This window comes from Melitaea cinxia, chromosome 15 (genome assembly GCF_905220565.1).
Source record: "Melitaea cinxia chromosome 15, ilMelCinx1.1, whole genome shotgun sequence".
In the NCBI taxonomy this organism is placed as follows: domain Eukaryota; kingdom Metazoa; phylum Arthropoda; class Insecta; order Lepidoptera; family Nymphalidae; genus Melitaea; species Melitaea cinxia.
This window is the reverse complement of record NC_059408.1, coordinates 5,670,805-5,689,141: the sequence shown is the minus strand read 5'-3', so window position 1 is coordinate 5,689,141 and position 18,337 is coordinate 5,670,805. Positions and strand designations below refer to the sequence as shown.

Here is an 18,337-nt window from a genome sequence, read left to right as displayed (position 1 = left end):
CAAATTAAAAAAAAATCTTTATAATTATAATATTTTTTCTAATTGTTAATTGTAACTGTATGTAATTTATACTAATATTATAAAGAAGTAAAGTTTCTAGCTTTGTTTGTTTGTAAGGAGTAATCTTCGCAAAACCGATCCGATCACGAAAATTATTTCACTTACAGAAAGCTGCACTAAGCAGACGATTAAACAAAATTTTCAGTAAAAAATCTTATATGTATATAAAATTCTCGTGTCACAATGTAAGTTATCATACACCTCCGAAACGGCTGGACCGTTTTTTATGGAATTTTGTGTGCATATCGGGTACATCTGAAAGTCGGCCGACATCTATTTTTTACACCCCTAACTTACAGGGGGGGGGGTTAAGGGGTTAGTTATATATATAGCAAAACGACGTTTCGTGGGTCAGTTAGTTATTAATAAATAAGTAACGAAACTGAAGAGAACAAACGAGCCCAGTGAGATTTATTCATTAACTTCCTGACTTTGCGAACCACTTCACATGCTTCCAGGGATCATTAGTGGACCGCAAACCATAGGTTAGGAACCACTGCTCTATACTCTACATTATATTGCTGTAATACATCTACTGTGATTTAAAAATTCATATAATAACCAGCTTTTATTTTAAGATAAGAAAAAATTCTGAGAATTCCTGAAATTAGAATACTATTCACGTACATATAGGTACTGTTGTGGACTAAATAAACCTCTTAGTTCTAATCTTTTTACTAAAGGAAAGAGGTATTTGATGAGCAATATTAATTATTATATTGTATTGTGTGGCTACGGTACTGAAGAATATAGGCACCCCCTCTCTTCCCGTGGGTGTCGTAAGAGGTGACTAAGGGATAACACAGTTCCACTACTACCTTGGCACTTAAAAATCCGACCGGTGGCGGGATAACCATCCAACTGCTGGCTTTGAAATACACAGGCCAACGGCGCAGCATCTTCGGTGCCACAAAGCTAGCCCTGCGGTCACCTACCCGCCTGCCCAGCGTGGTGACTATGGGCAAAACCCATGAGTTCACGTTATTTTTGGCGTAAACTTGTGGAGGCCTTTGTCCAGCAGTGGACTGTATAGGCTGTAATGATGATTAATTATAACTAGACTGTTCCAATTTTTCTACCTGTATTTCTATACTTTTCTTTTATTCATAATTTTTTTTTTTTTTTTTTATGTCCACAGGCTTAAAGTGCCCATGCTTTTGTTATTCCGATTTTTAGTTCTATTACTGATCGTTTACTTGTTACACTACTGCAGCTTACACTAAGAGACCTAATTATTCTATCTTAGTATCCCTAATGCAGACGTGAGTCCACCGACCAAAATTATGCTAAACTTAATTGATATCTTACATGCAAAAAGACATAGAATTATATTGCGCCTTACTTTAATTATTGTTGTCACTATTATAATAATTATTATTATCTATGTTTATATATACACTTACTTGCTATCTATAATATATGTACACTTATTGTCTAGCTAACGTATATGTACACTTATGGCCTACTTGGCCTACTTACAATATACACTTAACCTATGTTATTATTAGTAATTTTTTTTTTTTTTCTTACTCCTAAGTTTTTTCCTTACATTAAATTACAATTTATTCCTACAAATAAGGTGTGCTACAATTTTAACATTTCGAGCACACCCTCAATGACGGCGGCATCCCTGTGGTGAATCGCCATCCTGAGGCTGTGCTCGAGGATGTCTTTTTCAGAAGTTTCCGCTGCTTTCGCCACAAAGCGACCAATTGCGTCGTCACGGTCGTCGGTGTAATAGACACAGGTGTTGGTGTGCCTAGTCACCGCGACTACAGCGTGCGAGACGCTGTCGTGAATCTTGAGCCTCCTTGTCTTCGTCTGGAGGACAATGACGTCCTCATAGGTCTGGCCCTGCGCCTCATGGATGGTTAAGACGCGCGATCCCTCACGGGACCCGTATCCCTGGTCAGTCAGCAATCTCTTCTCCTCTTGCGTAAAGACCAGGTACAAGGTCCGGTCCCTTCCTATAGGAATGCGCGCGCCCGTGAGGCTCTCCACTCGCAAAGATCGGATCTTTGTGCTTGAGCTGTACACGGTCTTGTAAACCTCACTGATGGCAAAGGCGACGTCTTTGGGGTTACAATGCGTGCATGACAACTCACATGAGATGGTTGTTAACAGGGTTGGTCTGCGGTATCGCATTTCGAACAGGTTGTCCCTGTCGATGTACGGCAGCTGATTTATATCTCCAATGAGGACTACCTTCTCTGCTCTCGATAGTCGGGCGGCCATTACTATGGCTCCGAAATGGTTCATGAGGGCTGTTATACTTGCATTTATTAATATTTAAAATATATTAATTACGACAATGAAACCATAGTTCAGTTTTTTATCTGACGTTTATTTTTCTTTTTCCTCTTACATTCGTCACATAGCAAATCTAATACAAAAAGTTTAAATATAAAATATACAACATCTTCCCTTTTTATTCCTGACCATACCTGACCGGAGGTCTAACTACCCGACCATATGATGTTGTATAGTAGGATGTTGATGGTGATGATGGTTGTTGTTGTGATGGTTGGATTGCGTCACTTTCTTGATTATCGAAATCGGGAATGTAAAAAGGAATCATATTTAGAGGCTTTATGTGAAACCTGTTTCTAACAAATATCCTCCCATTTTCATTTGCTATCTTGTACGTCCTATCATTTGTCTTTCCTTTAATAATACCTTTCTTCCAAAATCTCCCTATCCTAAATAACACGCCTTCTCCCGTTTCTATTGGTCTTAGATCGTTTTTATTCCTAATATAAAAATATTTGTCTTTATTTTGCTTTTCTATTAATTTCTCTCTTAAATTTCGGTTGACTTTTGGGTAAAAACATTTCTGATTAATGGGAACAATACCCCTTATTTTCCTATTAAATAAGTTTTCTGCAGGAGATGCAATTGTATTAGAAATTGGTGTATTACGGAATTCTAATAATATTAGGTATGGGTCTTTTTTCTCATGTATAGCCTTTTTAAACAAATTTTTAATGGTCTGTATTTCTCTTTCCACCATGCCATTTGATTGTGGATATTCTGGACTAGACATAATATGCTCAAAGTTGTATTGATTAGCAAACGCTTTAAAACTCATGCCGGAAAACTGCGGCCCTCCGTCACTAAATATTTTTCGTGGAATGCCGTGTCTACTAAATATTTGTTTTAACTTATCAATGATATCTTCACTTTTTATTTCTTTTAACGCAGCTATCTCTGGATATTTTGAATAATAATCTATTACAATTAAATAATCAGTACCATATAAATGAAATAAATCAATACCCACTTTTTCCCATGGTAACTGTGGTACCGCATGTGGAATTAAAGTCTCTTTTTTATTATTGTTACTAAAAAGCTTACATGTTTCACACCGCGATACTAATTCTGTGATTTCGTGTACCATTCTGGGCCAATACATAGCCTCATTTGCTCGCAACAACGTTTTTGTTATGCCTAAATGTGGAAAATGCGCCCGATGTAACATCTCCTTTCTTAATTCAGGCGGCACTACCAAAGAATTGCCTTTGAATATCAAGTTTGACTTATATGTCAAGCTGTCTCTTACATGCCAATATGATCTTATTTTCTCCGGTACAGAGATTTTATGGCTTGGCCAACCTTTAAGGATAAATTCCTTTAATAACTTCATTTCTTCATTATTTCTCGTAAAGTTTTGAACATTATTTAATTGCTTTTTACTTATGTTTATTGTTTCTATCACTAGATTAATATTAGCCTCAATATTACTCTCTTCTAGGTCAATTTGCAGACTGTCATCCGTATCGAATGACCTAGATAAAGTGTCTGCTATATACAATTCCTTGCCACGCTTATAGACTAAATTAAATTCATATTTTTGCAACTTGATTAGCATGCGTTGTATACGTGGCGAAGTGGAATTCAATGGTTTTTTTATTATGCCTATTAATGGATTGTGATCGGTTTCAATAGTTATATGTCTACCAAATATGAACTGATGAAATCTTTCACAGCCAAACAAAATTGCCAACAACTCTTTTTCAATCTGCGCGTAGCGCTGCTGACATTCGCTTAAAGCTTTTGATGCATAAGCCACTGGTAATCCATTTTGTAATAATACAGCGCCTAATCCATCCTTAGAACTATCAACGGAAAGAACTACCGGTAACTTTTCATCAAAAAATTGTAATACGGGTTTCTCAGTTAGTATCTTTTTTAACTCATTAAATACTCTTTCATGTTGTTCTAACCAGATAAAATTTACATCTTTTTTTAACAAACTTCTCAATGGTGAAAATAAATTTTGAAAATTTGGAATAAACTTAGAAACATAATTTATTACTCCAAGAAATCTTTCTAGTTCCTTTCTATCCTTTGGACTTTTCATAGATACGATTGCTTTTATCCTACTATCATCAAGTGTAATACCATCCTTGCTTATAATATGTCCTAAATATTTTAACTGCTGCACGTCAATCTTACATTTATCCTTATTTAGTTTTACATTCTCCTGTCTCAATCTATCGAATACTTTTTTAAGACGTTTATCATGTTCTTGTTTCGTTTTACCCCAAATCAAAATATCGTCAATATATACATCAACCCCATCTAAGTCATCTAGTATTTGACGCATTCGGTGTTGATAAACTTCAGACGCACTACAAATTCCAAAAGGCATTCTTAGAAATTTGTATCTTCCAAACGGAGTATTAAAACAACATAAATCAGAGCTTGCTGCAGATAACTTTATATTCCAAAATTCATTTTTTACATCTAGAGTGCTAAAATACTTAGCACCTGAAAGTTTACTAGTGATCTCCTCAAGAGTAGGTAGTTCTAAGTGTTGCCTTTTGATAACCTCATTTAAGTCCTTAGGGTCTAAGCACAACCTCAAATCTCCGTTAGGCTTATGAACAATAACTAAAGAATTGACCCACTCTGTAGGATGTGATACTTTAGATATCACTCCTATTTTCTCCAGTTCATCAAGTTTTCTCTTTAAAATTGGTTGAATTGCTATTGGAACTCGTCTGCTCGCGTGAACAACTGGAGTGGCATTTTGTTTTAGTTTAATATCATATTCCTCTTTCATACATCCTAAGCCTTCAAATAAATCCCTATACTCTGATAATGTATTAATTTCATTGATTTTTAAATTTTGATTTTTTAAAGGATTAACTAAATTCATTTTAATCGCTGAATGTAGTCCTAATATGTTGCTTGCTTTATCTGAGTCTACTACATAGAAATCTAATACGTAGTTTTTGCCATCATACTTAATAGGCAAAGAACACTTTCCAAGACAGTTAATTACTTGACCTGTATATGTTGTCAGCCTGGCCTTACACTCTAAAAGATTATTTTTGTCTAATCCTAAACTTGACAAGTTTCTTCCAGATAATAAATTTGCCTGAGCACCAGTATCAACTTTTAAATCAAGAGACACATTATTAGATCCAACGACAATTGTCCAATCCTTCGTGTCTTCCTTTAGAGAATTTATGAAAACTGATCCAAAAAATATAGTCTTAATATTCTCCTCCATATTTTCACATCTTCTCTCATCATTATTATCTTCCACATTATGAACAAAACGATTTTTGCATTTATTTGCAAAATGATTGTAGCCATTGCAACGAACACAACGCTTGCCAAAGGCTAAACATCTCTTCACTGGATGAATATAGCCACATCTTTGACACTCACGTGTATAATTTGTATATCTGTCTTTCTTCGTATTCGTTCCGGCATTATCTGCAGTGTTTGGTTTTTTATTAATCTTTTGTATGTTATAGTCTACATCGTTTAAATTATCTATATTGTTCGAAGTACTAGTCGAAGAACAAATTTTCTCAAGTTGCCTTTGTGTTTCTTGCGATGTACGACATATATCAATGGCTTTAGCTAAGGTCAAATCTTTTGTACGTAACAATCTATCCTTTACTGTTTTGTCAGAAATTCCACACACTAGTCTATCTCTTATCAAGCTATCTGTTAAAAAAATCGAAGTTACACGTACTCGAAAGATCTCTCAGAGCCACTGAATAATCCTCATACGATTCTCCTTCATTTTGATTCCTGGTAAAGAATTTATATCTTTCGTAAATCTCATTCCTTTCAGGATTAAAATGTTCTTCGAATTTTTCAACTACTTTTTCAAACTCGAATCGATGTTCCGGTTTCTCAAAATTAAATCCATTATATAATTTTATTGCCCTGTCTCCTATGGCGTTTAATAACAAAGCTGTTTTTGTTTTTCCGTCCTTTGCTTCATTTCCAGATGCAATAATAAAGATTTCATACCTTTGTTTGAAAAATCTCCAGTTTTCGGACATTGACCCTTGCCAACTAATTTCTGTTGGCAGATTTATCGATCCATTTGCCGTGACTACTTTTTTCTCCATTTTATAATATTTATGTAATTTTCTATTAAACAGTAATATTATTCACAATTAAATACGCTTTTCCGACTGCGCCATGTTATACTTGCATTTATTAATATTTAAAATATATTAATTACGACAATGAAACCATAGTTCAGTTTTTTATCTGACGTTTATTTTTCTTTTTCCTCTTACATTCGTCACATAGCAAATCTAATACAAAAAGTTTAAATATAAAATATACAACAAGGGCTTCGTCCAATGTTAGGCGTTTGATTTTTGAGCCCTCACGGAAACCATTTACCAGCACGGATGCCATAGTGCGCACCTTTTGCTTGGCCTTGTTGCCATAGCGGTGCGCCAGTTTTTCCTTTAGGTCTTTGGCCGCCTCGACTGTGGTCGTAATCACGACCTCCGTGTCCTCATCGAAGTCCCTGACTATGCGAGTTGTCTTACCGCATCCCGGTACACCGTTTATCCACTTCAGCGATGGTAGCCCCCAGGTCACGGACGGTAAACCGGCTTCCCGGTCGCCCGAGATGGTTTTCGCCATCCGCAGCATCCGGTCGCCCAGCATTACTTTCGTGCATCTGGCCACTACCACCACCGGGTCCCCTTCAGGTGTGTCGAAGGTTTGAGACTCCTCGTCACTCCCCTCAGACTCGACCGCGCTCACGAAACCTGCTGTGATGTTATATGCAGCCATATACCTACCCGACATCTTGCCCTTGAGTATTTGTCGGGTTTTGCTGTTGTATATGGCTGCTTCGGCTTCCTCGAGTTCCACCTCCAGTAGCCTTTGGTGATCGTACTGGTAGGCCTGCATGATCTTTTTGCAGGTGGCCAGGCTTACCTCGCGGTTTGCCTTTATTATGGCCAGGAACTCGATTAGGGCGTTCTCCGCATGTTGAAACGGTGTGGACGCAGGTCGAAGTCTTGGTGGTTCTACTTGTCCCATATCGGCCCTAGTTCGAGCGGCGAGTGACACCTCCGGGTGCCTCGGACTGTCGTCTTTGGTGAACCCGCTCAGCGCCCCCGATAGTCGCTCTCCCTGTCCAGCCTTTTTGGGAGAGGGGTGATGCGGGAGCTTACCTTGTTTCGGGGAGATGGTTGCCTGGATAAAGGTCGCCAATGACATCGAGCTCGGCTTAGACTCAGGTGCGGCCCTTGCTTTGCGTTGTTCAACCTTCTGGCTCTCGATCTTTTGTTGTAGGCGCTCCGAGCCACTAGGTGCGGGTTCGCTGACAGTCGGCAATGCAGGGGATGAAGGTGTTTTGGATTTCGGTCTTAAGTAACCAAGATCCTCCCCCCTGTCTTCGTAAACAATGACCTCACTGTTCTTAGAAGCCATTAGGCAACCGTGCCTATCCGATACGTTGCCTCTATCATAACCGACTCTCATCGAATCGACACTGATTCTTCCGGGGATTCCCCGGGGGATCTCGCCCAAGCGCTGTAGCCACAAGCTGGACTGCGCGAAGGCGGACGTCTCTCCCCATTCGAAAAGTGCGATCTCTTTGTTTTTCAACCGCAATAAACGATAGGTCGGGTCGCCCTCCTGCTCTTGCGCTAGCGCTGTGATTTTTGTGCGCTTTATGCTTGTCTTTTGGGTGCTACCGTTTATCAGTAAGGCGAGCCCCGGCGAAATCGCCAGCTGATTGCGTTCTTCAGAGCGACAGAAGCTTATCCCCATCCTCTCCGTTTCGCTGTCCATGAATAGAGCCACGCATCTGGTCCTAATACCAACTTCTCCACTTCCGTTCACTTCACTGGGCGAGGATTGTGTCATCCTGCTCTGAGTCGGTTGCGGAGGTGCGTTTTGGTTGGCTCTATTCCTGAACAGGTTCTGCAGTGAGGAAGACATGGTCCTAGTTATTTGGCCCAGAAGGGTGCGGCCAGGAGACATCCGCGGAGCCGTGATGTTGTCCTGCTGAGTTACTTGTTGGACACGGTTTTGTTCTGTTTGTGTTTGTGTGTTGTGTGTCTGAGTGTGTGTTGTAAGAACGACGGTGTTGGCATTCTGCGTAGGTTTTAAAGCCAGTGGTGGAGAAAGCGTGCTGTTCCTCTTTGCGGCTGTATTGACGGCCTTTCTCGCGAATGTGAGGAAGGACGTTCTGCTAGTCTCGCTCTCCAGGATGGTATGGAGCGATGGCTGGTCTAATTTAATCTAGAGTTTGAGTTCCAGATCCAGCCTTTCCTTACTGAACCTCGGGCAGCTCAGTATAATATGCAGAACTGTCTCCTCACAATTCGGGTCGCAGACGCACGAAGGACTGTCAGTGATGTGGAATTTGTGAAGATACGCCGCAAATCCTCCGTGGCCGGTCAGAATTTGTGTGTCGACAGATGTTGGTGCCGATTTCCTTACCAGTCTGCGAGCGGTCTTTACATCCGGTAAGAATATTTTCGTGACCGAGCCAGTCTCCGAAGAATTGTATCTGTCTTGCCACACCCTGGCAGACGCTTCCCGTATCTGCCTTTTGACATACGAGAGTGGTACTCTGTCGTAGTCAGGTGCCGTGTTTTTCGTTAAAGCCGCCCTTTTTTGGCTAGTTCGTCCGCTCTCTCATTGCCCGGTGTTCCAACATGGGCCCTCAACCAAAAGAACCGTACTGTCTTATTCTCCTCCCGGAGCTGTCTGATTTGACTCTTCATTTCCACGGCCAGAGGGTGAGTTACTGAGGGGCTCCTCACCAGATCTAAAGATGACCTCGAGTCGCTCAGGATGTTGATGGAGCGTGACTTTGAGGTTTTTGCCATTTCCACTGCTCTGAAGAGTGCGTACATCTCGGATTGAAAGACAGTGTTGTGCGGCTCTAACCGGAAAGTGGAGTATCTTACTTCCCTGTCTTGATCCCAGCATGTGAGGGCAGCTCCTACTTTACCCTCTATTTTGCTTCCGTCGGTAAAGATGAGAGGTCCGACGATGCTGTGTTCCTCAAGGACTTCGGGGTTCAGACTCTCTAAGCGCTCGTACTCTGTTGGCATGAGTAGAGAAGGGTGGGGGTTTTGCATTGGTCCCACCCTGCGCTCCAGTTCTCTTCCCGGTGGAAGAAGGTCCGTGCTGTAACCTTTTTTTGTCTCAAAAAGTAAGGCCGCCTCTCGAACGCGAAGGTCTAACGGGAGTAAGCCTGTGAGGACTAGTGCCGATGTAAGCGACACCGTTCTGTACGCCCTGCACATTTTCAGTGCAAATCCTCTCTGCAGGGAGTTTAGTTGCTTTCGTATCGTTAACTTCTCTGCTGCAGAGGACCATACGCTCGCTGCGTACAGAACGATGGGCTCTATTACCGCCACATATATGGTCCGTACGATCTCTCCATTCAGACCCCAAGTTACTCTCGCCGCGCGCGCAAGCTGTTTATAAATGTCCGCAGCTTTTTTGCATACGGCGGATACGTGCGCGTTGAAAGTGAGCTTCGAGTCCAAAATGAGCCCCAGCAGTTTTATTTGATCTACAAGCCTCAGTCGGGTGCCGGACATATGGATTATGGGGGTATCGTATTTCAGCTTTTTAGTGAGCACCATCGCGTTGGTCTTATGCGCGGCGAAGCTCAGTTTGTTATGTATACCCCACTCTTGTACGGCAGCTAAGGTGGTTTCGGCTGAGGTCTGTAGGTTGCCGGATTTTTGGCTGGAGAAGACGAGGACCACGTCGTCCGCAAAGGCCTGGCAATACACTCCCATATCGCTGATCTTTCTCAGCAGCGAATCCAGTATGAGGTTCCAAAAGGTTGGCCCGCCAATGGAGCCTTGGACGCAACCCTTCGTGGTCTCCTTCTCACTGGTCGCTCTGGCGTAGTTAACAATGACCTTTCGATCCTGGAGGTATGAGGCGACCATAGTAAATAGGTTTCTCGGGCAATGCTTGTCCACCAGCTGTTTTTTGAGAGCCGGCCACCATGCATTATCGAAAGCGCCCTCTATGTCAAGCGATACCAGAAGTACTATCTTCTTAGAGTCCATTTCCTGCTTGATATGCTTGACGAGATCGTAGAGGGCGTCTTCCGTTCCCCTCTGTGGCATGAATCCATACTGGCTTCTATATTCATAATTTTTACATATAATACTTTTTATCTAAATTTTTAAACGGTTTTATTTAGCTCACCCCGTTTGTTTTATTATTTTTTTATTATTTATTCTTGGGTCAAATTTAGTAATTCAAATTTCACCCTCTTCCTGTCAACCGATTTATCTGAAATTTTGTATACACTTTGGATTTTGGTGACAATACAATTATGTTTATTCATTATCATTATAAATTCAAGATGGCCGCCGCTACAAAATGGCGGATAATTTATGTTTTATTAATCCCATCAATATGGGTATCAAATGAAAGGGCTCAACAAGCAGAATACAATATACTATAAAAAATTGAAATCCAAGATGGCGGCCGCTACAAAATGGCGGATAACGTAGGTTTTATCAATCCCATCAATATGGGTATCAAATGAAAGGGCTCAACAAGCAGAATACAATATACTATAAAAAATTGAAATACAAGATGGCGGCCGCTACAAAATGGCGGATAACGTAGGTTTTATCGATCCCATCAATATGGGTATCAAATGAAAGTGCTCAACCAGTATAATCAATGTACTATATAAAATTAAAATCCAAGATGGCGGCCTCTACAAAATGGCGGATAACTTAGGTTTTATCAATCCCATCAACATGGGTATCAAATGAAAGGTCTCAACAAGTAGAATACAATTTACTATGCAAAATTGAAATCTAAGCTGGCCGCCGCTACCAAATGTCTGATAACAATTTTTTATCAATCCCACCAATATGGGTATCAAATAAAAGGGCTAGACAAGAAGAATACAGTGCACTATACAACCTCAATATTTAAGATGGACCTTGCAATAATGAAGCACTAAATGAATTAAACAGAATGCGAAATAAAAACTAAAAACTAGAAAATAAAAATAGGTAAAAAAACTTTTTAAGTTAAACGGTTTTATGTTAAACATACATTGCAATGTTTAAGATAAATGTACTAAAAACCAAAAAATAATAAAATAGATACAGTCGTGGGTATTATAAACATATGCATAGACTAGACTAAAATAAAACCGTGGGGCACGTCAATTGTCTACAAATTATCGAATTAATGTGCGATAGAAGAATCGTTTAATTCGTCGTTAAAATAGGCAGTTGGCCCGCAGACGGTGAGGAAATTACTTACTATTTTCTTGCTCATGGAAATTCCAATAGTTATACACTCCATGTAAATAAAAGAGATGTTTCAACTAGTTTCTCGTTGGACATTCACACTGCTGGCTGGCGAGGAATCGTTTCACTGCTCGTAGTTTGTCTTTAATCGACAAAACATATGATAAAAGTACTACTCGCTCACCACTATGAAACCCTAAAACTCGCTTATAATCGAGCTTGCTAGCTTGTTTCCACATTCTAGCCCTACTTATCACACGTCCATCTTTGTCGGTTGAACAACTGCCTAATTATAGTGTAACATTACAAAACAAACATTTTAATCAACGATTGTAGACAATTGACGTGCCCCACGGTTTTATTTTAGTCTAGTCTATGCATATGTTTATAATACCCACGACTGTATCTATTTTATTATTTTTTGGTTTTTAGTACATTTATCTTAAACATTGCAATGTATGTTTAACATAAAACCGTTTAACTTAAAAAGTTTTTTTACCTATTTTATTTGTAATAAAATAATATGATAAATAAATTTACCTTAAAAAATTAGACGCACCCTACGAATCGAACTTATATTTTTATCAATAAACAATTAATATTTGCAGGACAAGGGACTTTGCAAGGAAGGACACCATACAGGATAATTTCCAGGAAGTATTTGCTCCCTGAATGTTAATACTACCGATTCAGTTTGGACCTAAGTAATAGTTTCTTCATTGGTTATCTTTCCATTTAATCATCTTTTGCTTTAATTACTTGACCACAACTAGATCTAGAGACTCGACTAGTTCTTGCATAGACCAGTCTACTGGTACGCCTTTAACGAAGCAAATTAGTGGTTTTGTAATTACATAAGTACACCAATAACCAAGACTACCACTAAGACACCAATAAATTATTTGCCTGTGTAGATGAAAATTCCAAGGAAATTTTATTTCGACCGAAATTTTTAACACCATCATTAACAATTAAATTAAGTTTGTGGGTGTGTAAAATCTGACAGAATTTAATGGCACGGACCGTAGTTAGTTCCTGCGGCTGTCTGAGACTTCTCTCAAGACATGGTCTAAGAAAGGACCTTTTCGTCGCCTGTGTAGCACTTAGGTGCTTCGAAAAAAGCCGAACTTAGACGATTTGGATCAATGGGATTGCAGTGGACTAATTACGTAATTTTAGGTAAGGGTTTGGCTGAGGTCGAGTAATCAACCGCCAAACGTTTGCGTCTTTGAAGACATACAACCTAAATTATAAAATAATATAATAAATAACTACTTTATACTGATACTACTTACTTATACAAATTTTGAGGTAAAATAATACCACCGGAAAACAGAGGAAAAAGGCATAGAAAAACACCAATATTTCTCTAACACGGTCGTGTGTTAAACAACCAAAAAAATATTTTTGCGCAGGATTTCACAGCATCGATTGACACTACAATTTCGTATAAAGAATATAAGAAGAACGTATATAAATTTTTAAATTTTCATTTTAGGGTGTACACATGATCTCGGCGCTTAAAATGACTTCAAAATGTCGGTAATTTAAATACCGTTGAAAAACATAGAAAATATTGCGTTAGTAAAACGAAGTGTAAATTACTAATTATAAAAATAAATAATACATTATTTCGGAAAGCACACATAATGCTCCACAAAATATATTCTCACTTCAGCCTATCGCAGTCCACTGCTGGACATAGGCCTCCCCAAGTTCGCGCCACACATCCCGGTCTTCCGCAATCCTCATCCAGCCTACACCGGCAATCTTACGTAGATCGTCGGTCCAACGGGCCGGAGGACGTCCCACACTGCGTTTGCCAAGACGCGGTCTCCACTCTAAGACCCGTCTACTCCAACGGCCATCGGTCCTGCGACACAGATGACCAGCCCACTGCCACTTCAACTTGCTAATTCTGTGGGCTATGTCGGTACGGTGTGCTGTGTGGTTACGGCACTAAAGAATTTAGCCACCCCATCTCTTCCCGTGGGTGTCGTAAGGGGCGACTAAGGGATAGCACAGTTCCACTACCACCTTGGAACTTGAAAGGCCGACCGATGGCGGGATAGCCATCCAACTGCTGGCTTTTTAAATGCACAGACCGAGGACGGGCAGCAGCGTCTTCGGTGCGACAAAGTCAGCCCTGCGGTCACCAACCCGCCTGCCCAGCGTGGTGACTATGGGCAAAAACCCCCATGAGTTCGAAATATATTCTAGCAATTAAGTATTATTTCTTAAAACTTTATAAGTATGACTCAGTTTTATAACTGTTAAGGAGACTAGCCCTTTTCAGACAAAGATCTCACGTAATTATATCTTAAGTGCTTTTCTATCTTAATTTAATGCGTCTATCGAGCTTATTTTATTCAACGCCTAAAGTTATCGATAGCAAAGTTAATTTAAAAAAAATGTTAGTATACCCACTATGACTCAAAAACGTAGCTGTAGCATCACCTGTTTTTAAATAGGTTAATCTATCGTCAAAACTTAAATATATTTGATACCGAAAGGCGTATACTGTTTATAATATTAGAAAACAAAATGTTAATAAAAATCATTTTAAAACAATAAAAGCAAAATATTACCTAATCAACGAAAAGTACTACCGAGATTCAGACTAATTATTACAATAATTAAATCTTAAAATTTTCCCTTTGTTTCGTAATATTTGAGTCATAAATCGTTTTTAATTGCGGTCATTTATAGAAATTGTTCTTGTGTTTTCTTTATCGTTTTCTTTAAAATATTATCACGATTTGACCTTCAGTTTTGGTAGTCCACGGCATTGAATCACGATAGTGTTCAAGGTCCAAGGGTACGTTTTGTTATTCATGAGGTCCAATACAATTTTATCAGATCGTAGTAAGAACTTAAACGGTCACTCTAACGTTTTTCAAACATTCCCCTTGTATTTACGATTTTCAATGAGTCATTATTCGTCCAAAAACAAGGCGAATTAATGAGGTTAACAGTAGGGCAAGGTGGGTATAAGTTAGTGTAATCTTGTATGTATTGCAGTGACTTTTTTTACATTTTTATTTCTTTGAAATTAATGCATGTGATTTAGGTAACAGCCGACTAAAGAACGTATGTTATTTTTATATATTTAAATAAATTTATACACTCGTACGTATACAATTATAAAAACACGACTTGGTGCAGTACCTTGGCTCGGGAAGTACCCTGCCAATAGCACCTACAGACCAGTTAAGTATTATTAGGAGAACATATAATTTAAGAAAAATTATCTCAGTGTTTTCTTGTACCATTTTTCGAAAAACATTTTTTAATTTTTTTTTATAATTATATTCTAGTTCTAGTTCATATAGTAAAATTGTTATTTCGAAGTTGTTAATATTAAGAACTTTAAAGCTTAAAGTAAAAAAAAAATGTTAAGGTGGGGCATAGGAGACAATACATGCACAAAATTCACCGACTAGGGAAGTACTATTGTTGAGAAGCATGTTGAGTGGATAACTTATCCAGAGTTTTTAAGATTGTGCTGTATTAACCGCAGGGTAGGGTCAGCAACACGCATGTGATGGTCCTGGTGTTCATAAGCTACGGTAGCCGCTTACCATCAGATAACTATCGTTCTCTTGTTTGCCGCTCCCGTAGTGTAATAACAGATTTTTCTATGCTACGTCAAAAATGTAACCTGTTTTAGCTCTTTGTTGATAAATCACGTGATATTTAAAGCGTGACGTTATCGAAAACAAGCGAGGAGTGAAAAAAAATGAAAATAACAGATTATTACGTATTCAAGAAATGAATGACTTTTTTGTACTTTACACTACGCGTCACATATTTACAACTTTTATAATATGCACAAGATAACATTATTACGCGTTTAGGGTTTTTATGATGTAATGAAAAAACCAATGAAGGTATTTATGTACTGAGTAGTTACATAAACCTTTGCCTTTAGTACCTTTAGCTACAGTTGACATCTTTTGGGTGCAAAAAATACTTATTTATTTTTAATTTGCGTTTTGATATCTACAGACTAAAGTTTTATGCATATGAAAGAGGTCTTTGTTTTATTTTTTATAGATTATTAAACAAATTTAGTTTTGTTGTAAATGTAGTTGTGGTTGAAACTATGTTTTCTTGGGATTAGATATTAAACTTTTTTGGTGTTGTTCGTAATGAATAATTAGATTCTACCCTAAGACTCCTTCAATTTGCTGATTGAAACTGTAATATGTAAAATAAAACCTTGTGAAATGTACATATTTTTAAAAAATTTACGCAAAGTACAAACACTTTCTCTGCGATACCTATAAACAGAAAAAATAAAATATATTTATAATTTTACTAACAAAGAAAATTACAATGCTATCAACAAAGTCAATTAAAAAAACATAATATCTAACATTTTGATTTTGTGTTTATTATTCTTTTCAGAATTAATAGACAATACTTAACAAATTAGGTTATTTATGACATTGAATATGAGTTCACGAAAATATTTCAAAACAACGTACACTTACGGATTTTATTAAAATGTATTTTCGTACAAAACGTTATAAGTAGTAATTGAATTAGCAGCCATTCCGCAATTTTGCATAATTTAACATCATATTTATATGATACCGACTCTTCGTATTCTGTTTATTTAAATTATTACTAGGTTTCTGTGGTAATTCATGATTATATAAAATATTATTAATTTTTACACATTTCATTTGCTATTAAATTATTATATCTCCAAAATATAGTATAGTAACGGTATAGTAGTCTATACTAGAAAATATATTACTCTAGTAGTACAGATAATATAGAACGATATATAATTATAGAACGTTCAAGTCTTCGGAATAATGAATTCAGCGCAACTTAAGAACTATTGAGACTTCTAAAGTTAGTTCCCGTTATTGATTGGAATATACAATGGATACCTGCATTCTGATGTTTTAATTAAAACGCTACAACAGGTAAATATTTCAAAGTGATATATGTTTCGGTTAAATAATCTAGAAAATCTGCTTCACTTATGTATTTATTATTAAATAGCTGTGCCCACGACATAGTTCGCATGTCGAGACTCTTTTTGTAAATAATGATCGGTTCTGCAAAGTCGTAGTATATTATTTTATTCTACCATCAATTGTTTTCGCAGCGCACGCGATTTAAAGAATATTTTAGGTATTTTTTTAAACCTTGGATTACATTATGGAGTTTTAGTAAGCATTCCTTTTTTAAAATATAATATAGCCTATGTCACCCGCGGATAGTTCACGTAGTTTCCCAACAGTGAAAGAATTTTTCAAATCGCTTCAGTAGCTTCTGAGCCTATTCAATCTTTCGTCTTTATAATATTATTAGTATAGATTATAAAAAGCTGTAAACTTGACAATTTAATTGTTTATTTTATATCATAGAGATTAGCGTTTTTTATTTTTTTATTATTTAACAAGTTAATATAAATAAAACAATTTTGACACCACCTATCTTCTTACATTTATTTTTATATTTTATACTTGAAATACATTTTGCGTAACATTTTATATATGTATTTAAATATAAATTTATGTTTTTTGAAAACCTTATTATATCTATGTAAAAGCGATAGCCTAAGTATATCAAAGAAGATTATAAATAAATAAGTTTTATTTACTGTCACGTCGTAATTGAAACTTCTTGAGAAAATTAAATACAGTTTACAATTGTTTACTTTATTTGCGCCTGGGTGACATCTGAAATTGTCAGCTTAATGGCTACTCAAGTAATTAAATGAGACGTTTTAAGATAAATGGTAAAAGTGTTTAAGGCGATATTCAGCATCTTTAGAATGACTTTAATCCTTTTGTATTAAGTAATGTTTATCTCGTTTAGAAATATTATGAAATATATAATATTAAGTCATATAACTTAGAAAAAACTACTGTGTATGGATATCTTATATTATCTAAAACCTTACCATACTCCTCCGAAACGGCTGGACCAATTTTTATGAAATTTGGCATGCATATCAGGCAGGTCTGAGAATCGGCCAACATCTATTTTCATACCACTAAGTTATAAGGTTAAGGTTTGTTGGGTTGAAAGGGTTAATAACATATATGGCAAAAAAACGTTTACGGGGTCAGCTAGTATATATTTAAATGTCTATACATGAACTCATTACAGACGAAGAACAACGCTGAAAGATAATTTTGTTTACCCGTGCTTACTTTAAGCTTAAACTAAATCGACGCGAAAACTGACATCGATTCAGCGTGAAAATTTCGGAGCTGCAATAATCGTTGTTTATACGAGTACTGATCTAACAAACGTTGCTTAAAGTTTAAACGTTCTGAATATTAGGAAGAATTAAAGCGTAGGCTTACATTTTTTTTGCACATCTACCTACATATGACCTCGGAAACTTACAGAATATTACCTCAGAAATTTTTACTGGGTGGACCGATTTCAACTCGAATTTAAATTTAATCGATATCTGACAAGTACTTATTGAGTTTGATCTAATAATGCGTATTTACTTGCCTGTTTTTTAGTCACCTTACGTTGTATACATCATAACTGTTAACTGGGTGTACCGATTTTGATGTTTCTTTTTTTAATCGAAAGCTAATACTTCTCATATGTTCTAATTTAAATTTTATCCAGATTTAATTACGACTTTATGTGTAAAGTTTTGATAACGCGCATTTACTTGACTATTTTTCGTCTACCTACGTTGCATTATTTGTCGATGTGATTGAATATCACCCGATCACTCTTTTCGTAACGCTCTC

General features: G+C 37.4%; 1 protein-coding gene across 1 annotated transcript; it reads right to left on the bottom strand.

The window, feature by feature from the left end:
- Positions 1 to 2,488: 2,488 nt before the first annotated feature.
- On the bottom strand, positions 2,489 to 10,442 carry LOC123660634 (uncharacterized protein K02A2.6-like). The gene is made up of 5 exons (XM_045595690.1): positions 9,893 to 10,442; positions 9,579 to 9,773; positions 4,462 to 6,024; positions 3,337 to 4,278; positions 2,489 to 3,267 (listed from the first exon to the last, which is right to left on the bottom strand). Exons 1-5 carry the CDS (start codon positions 10,440 to 10,442, stop codon positions 2,489 to 2,491), a joined length of 4,029 nt encoding a protein of 1,342 aa, XP_045451646.1.
- Positions 10,443 to 18,337: the final 7,895 nt, after the last annotated feature.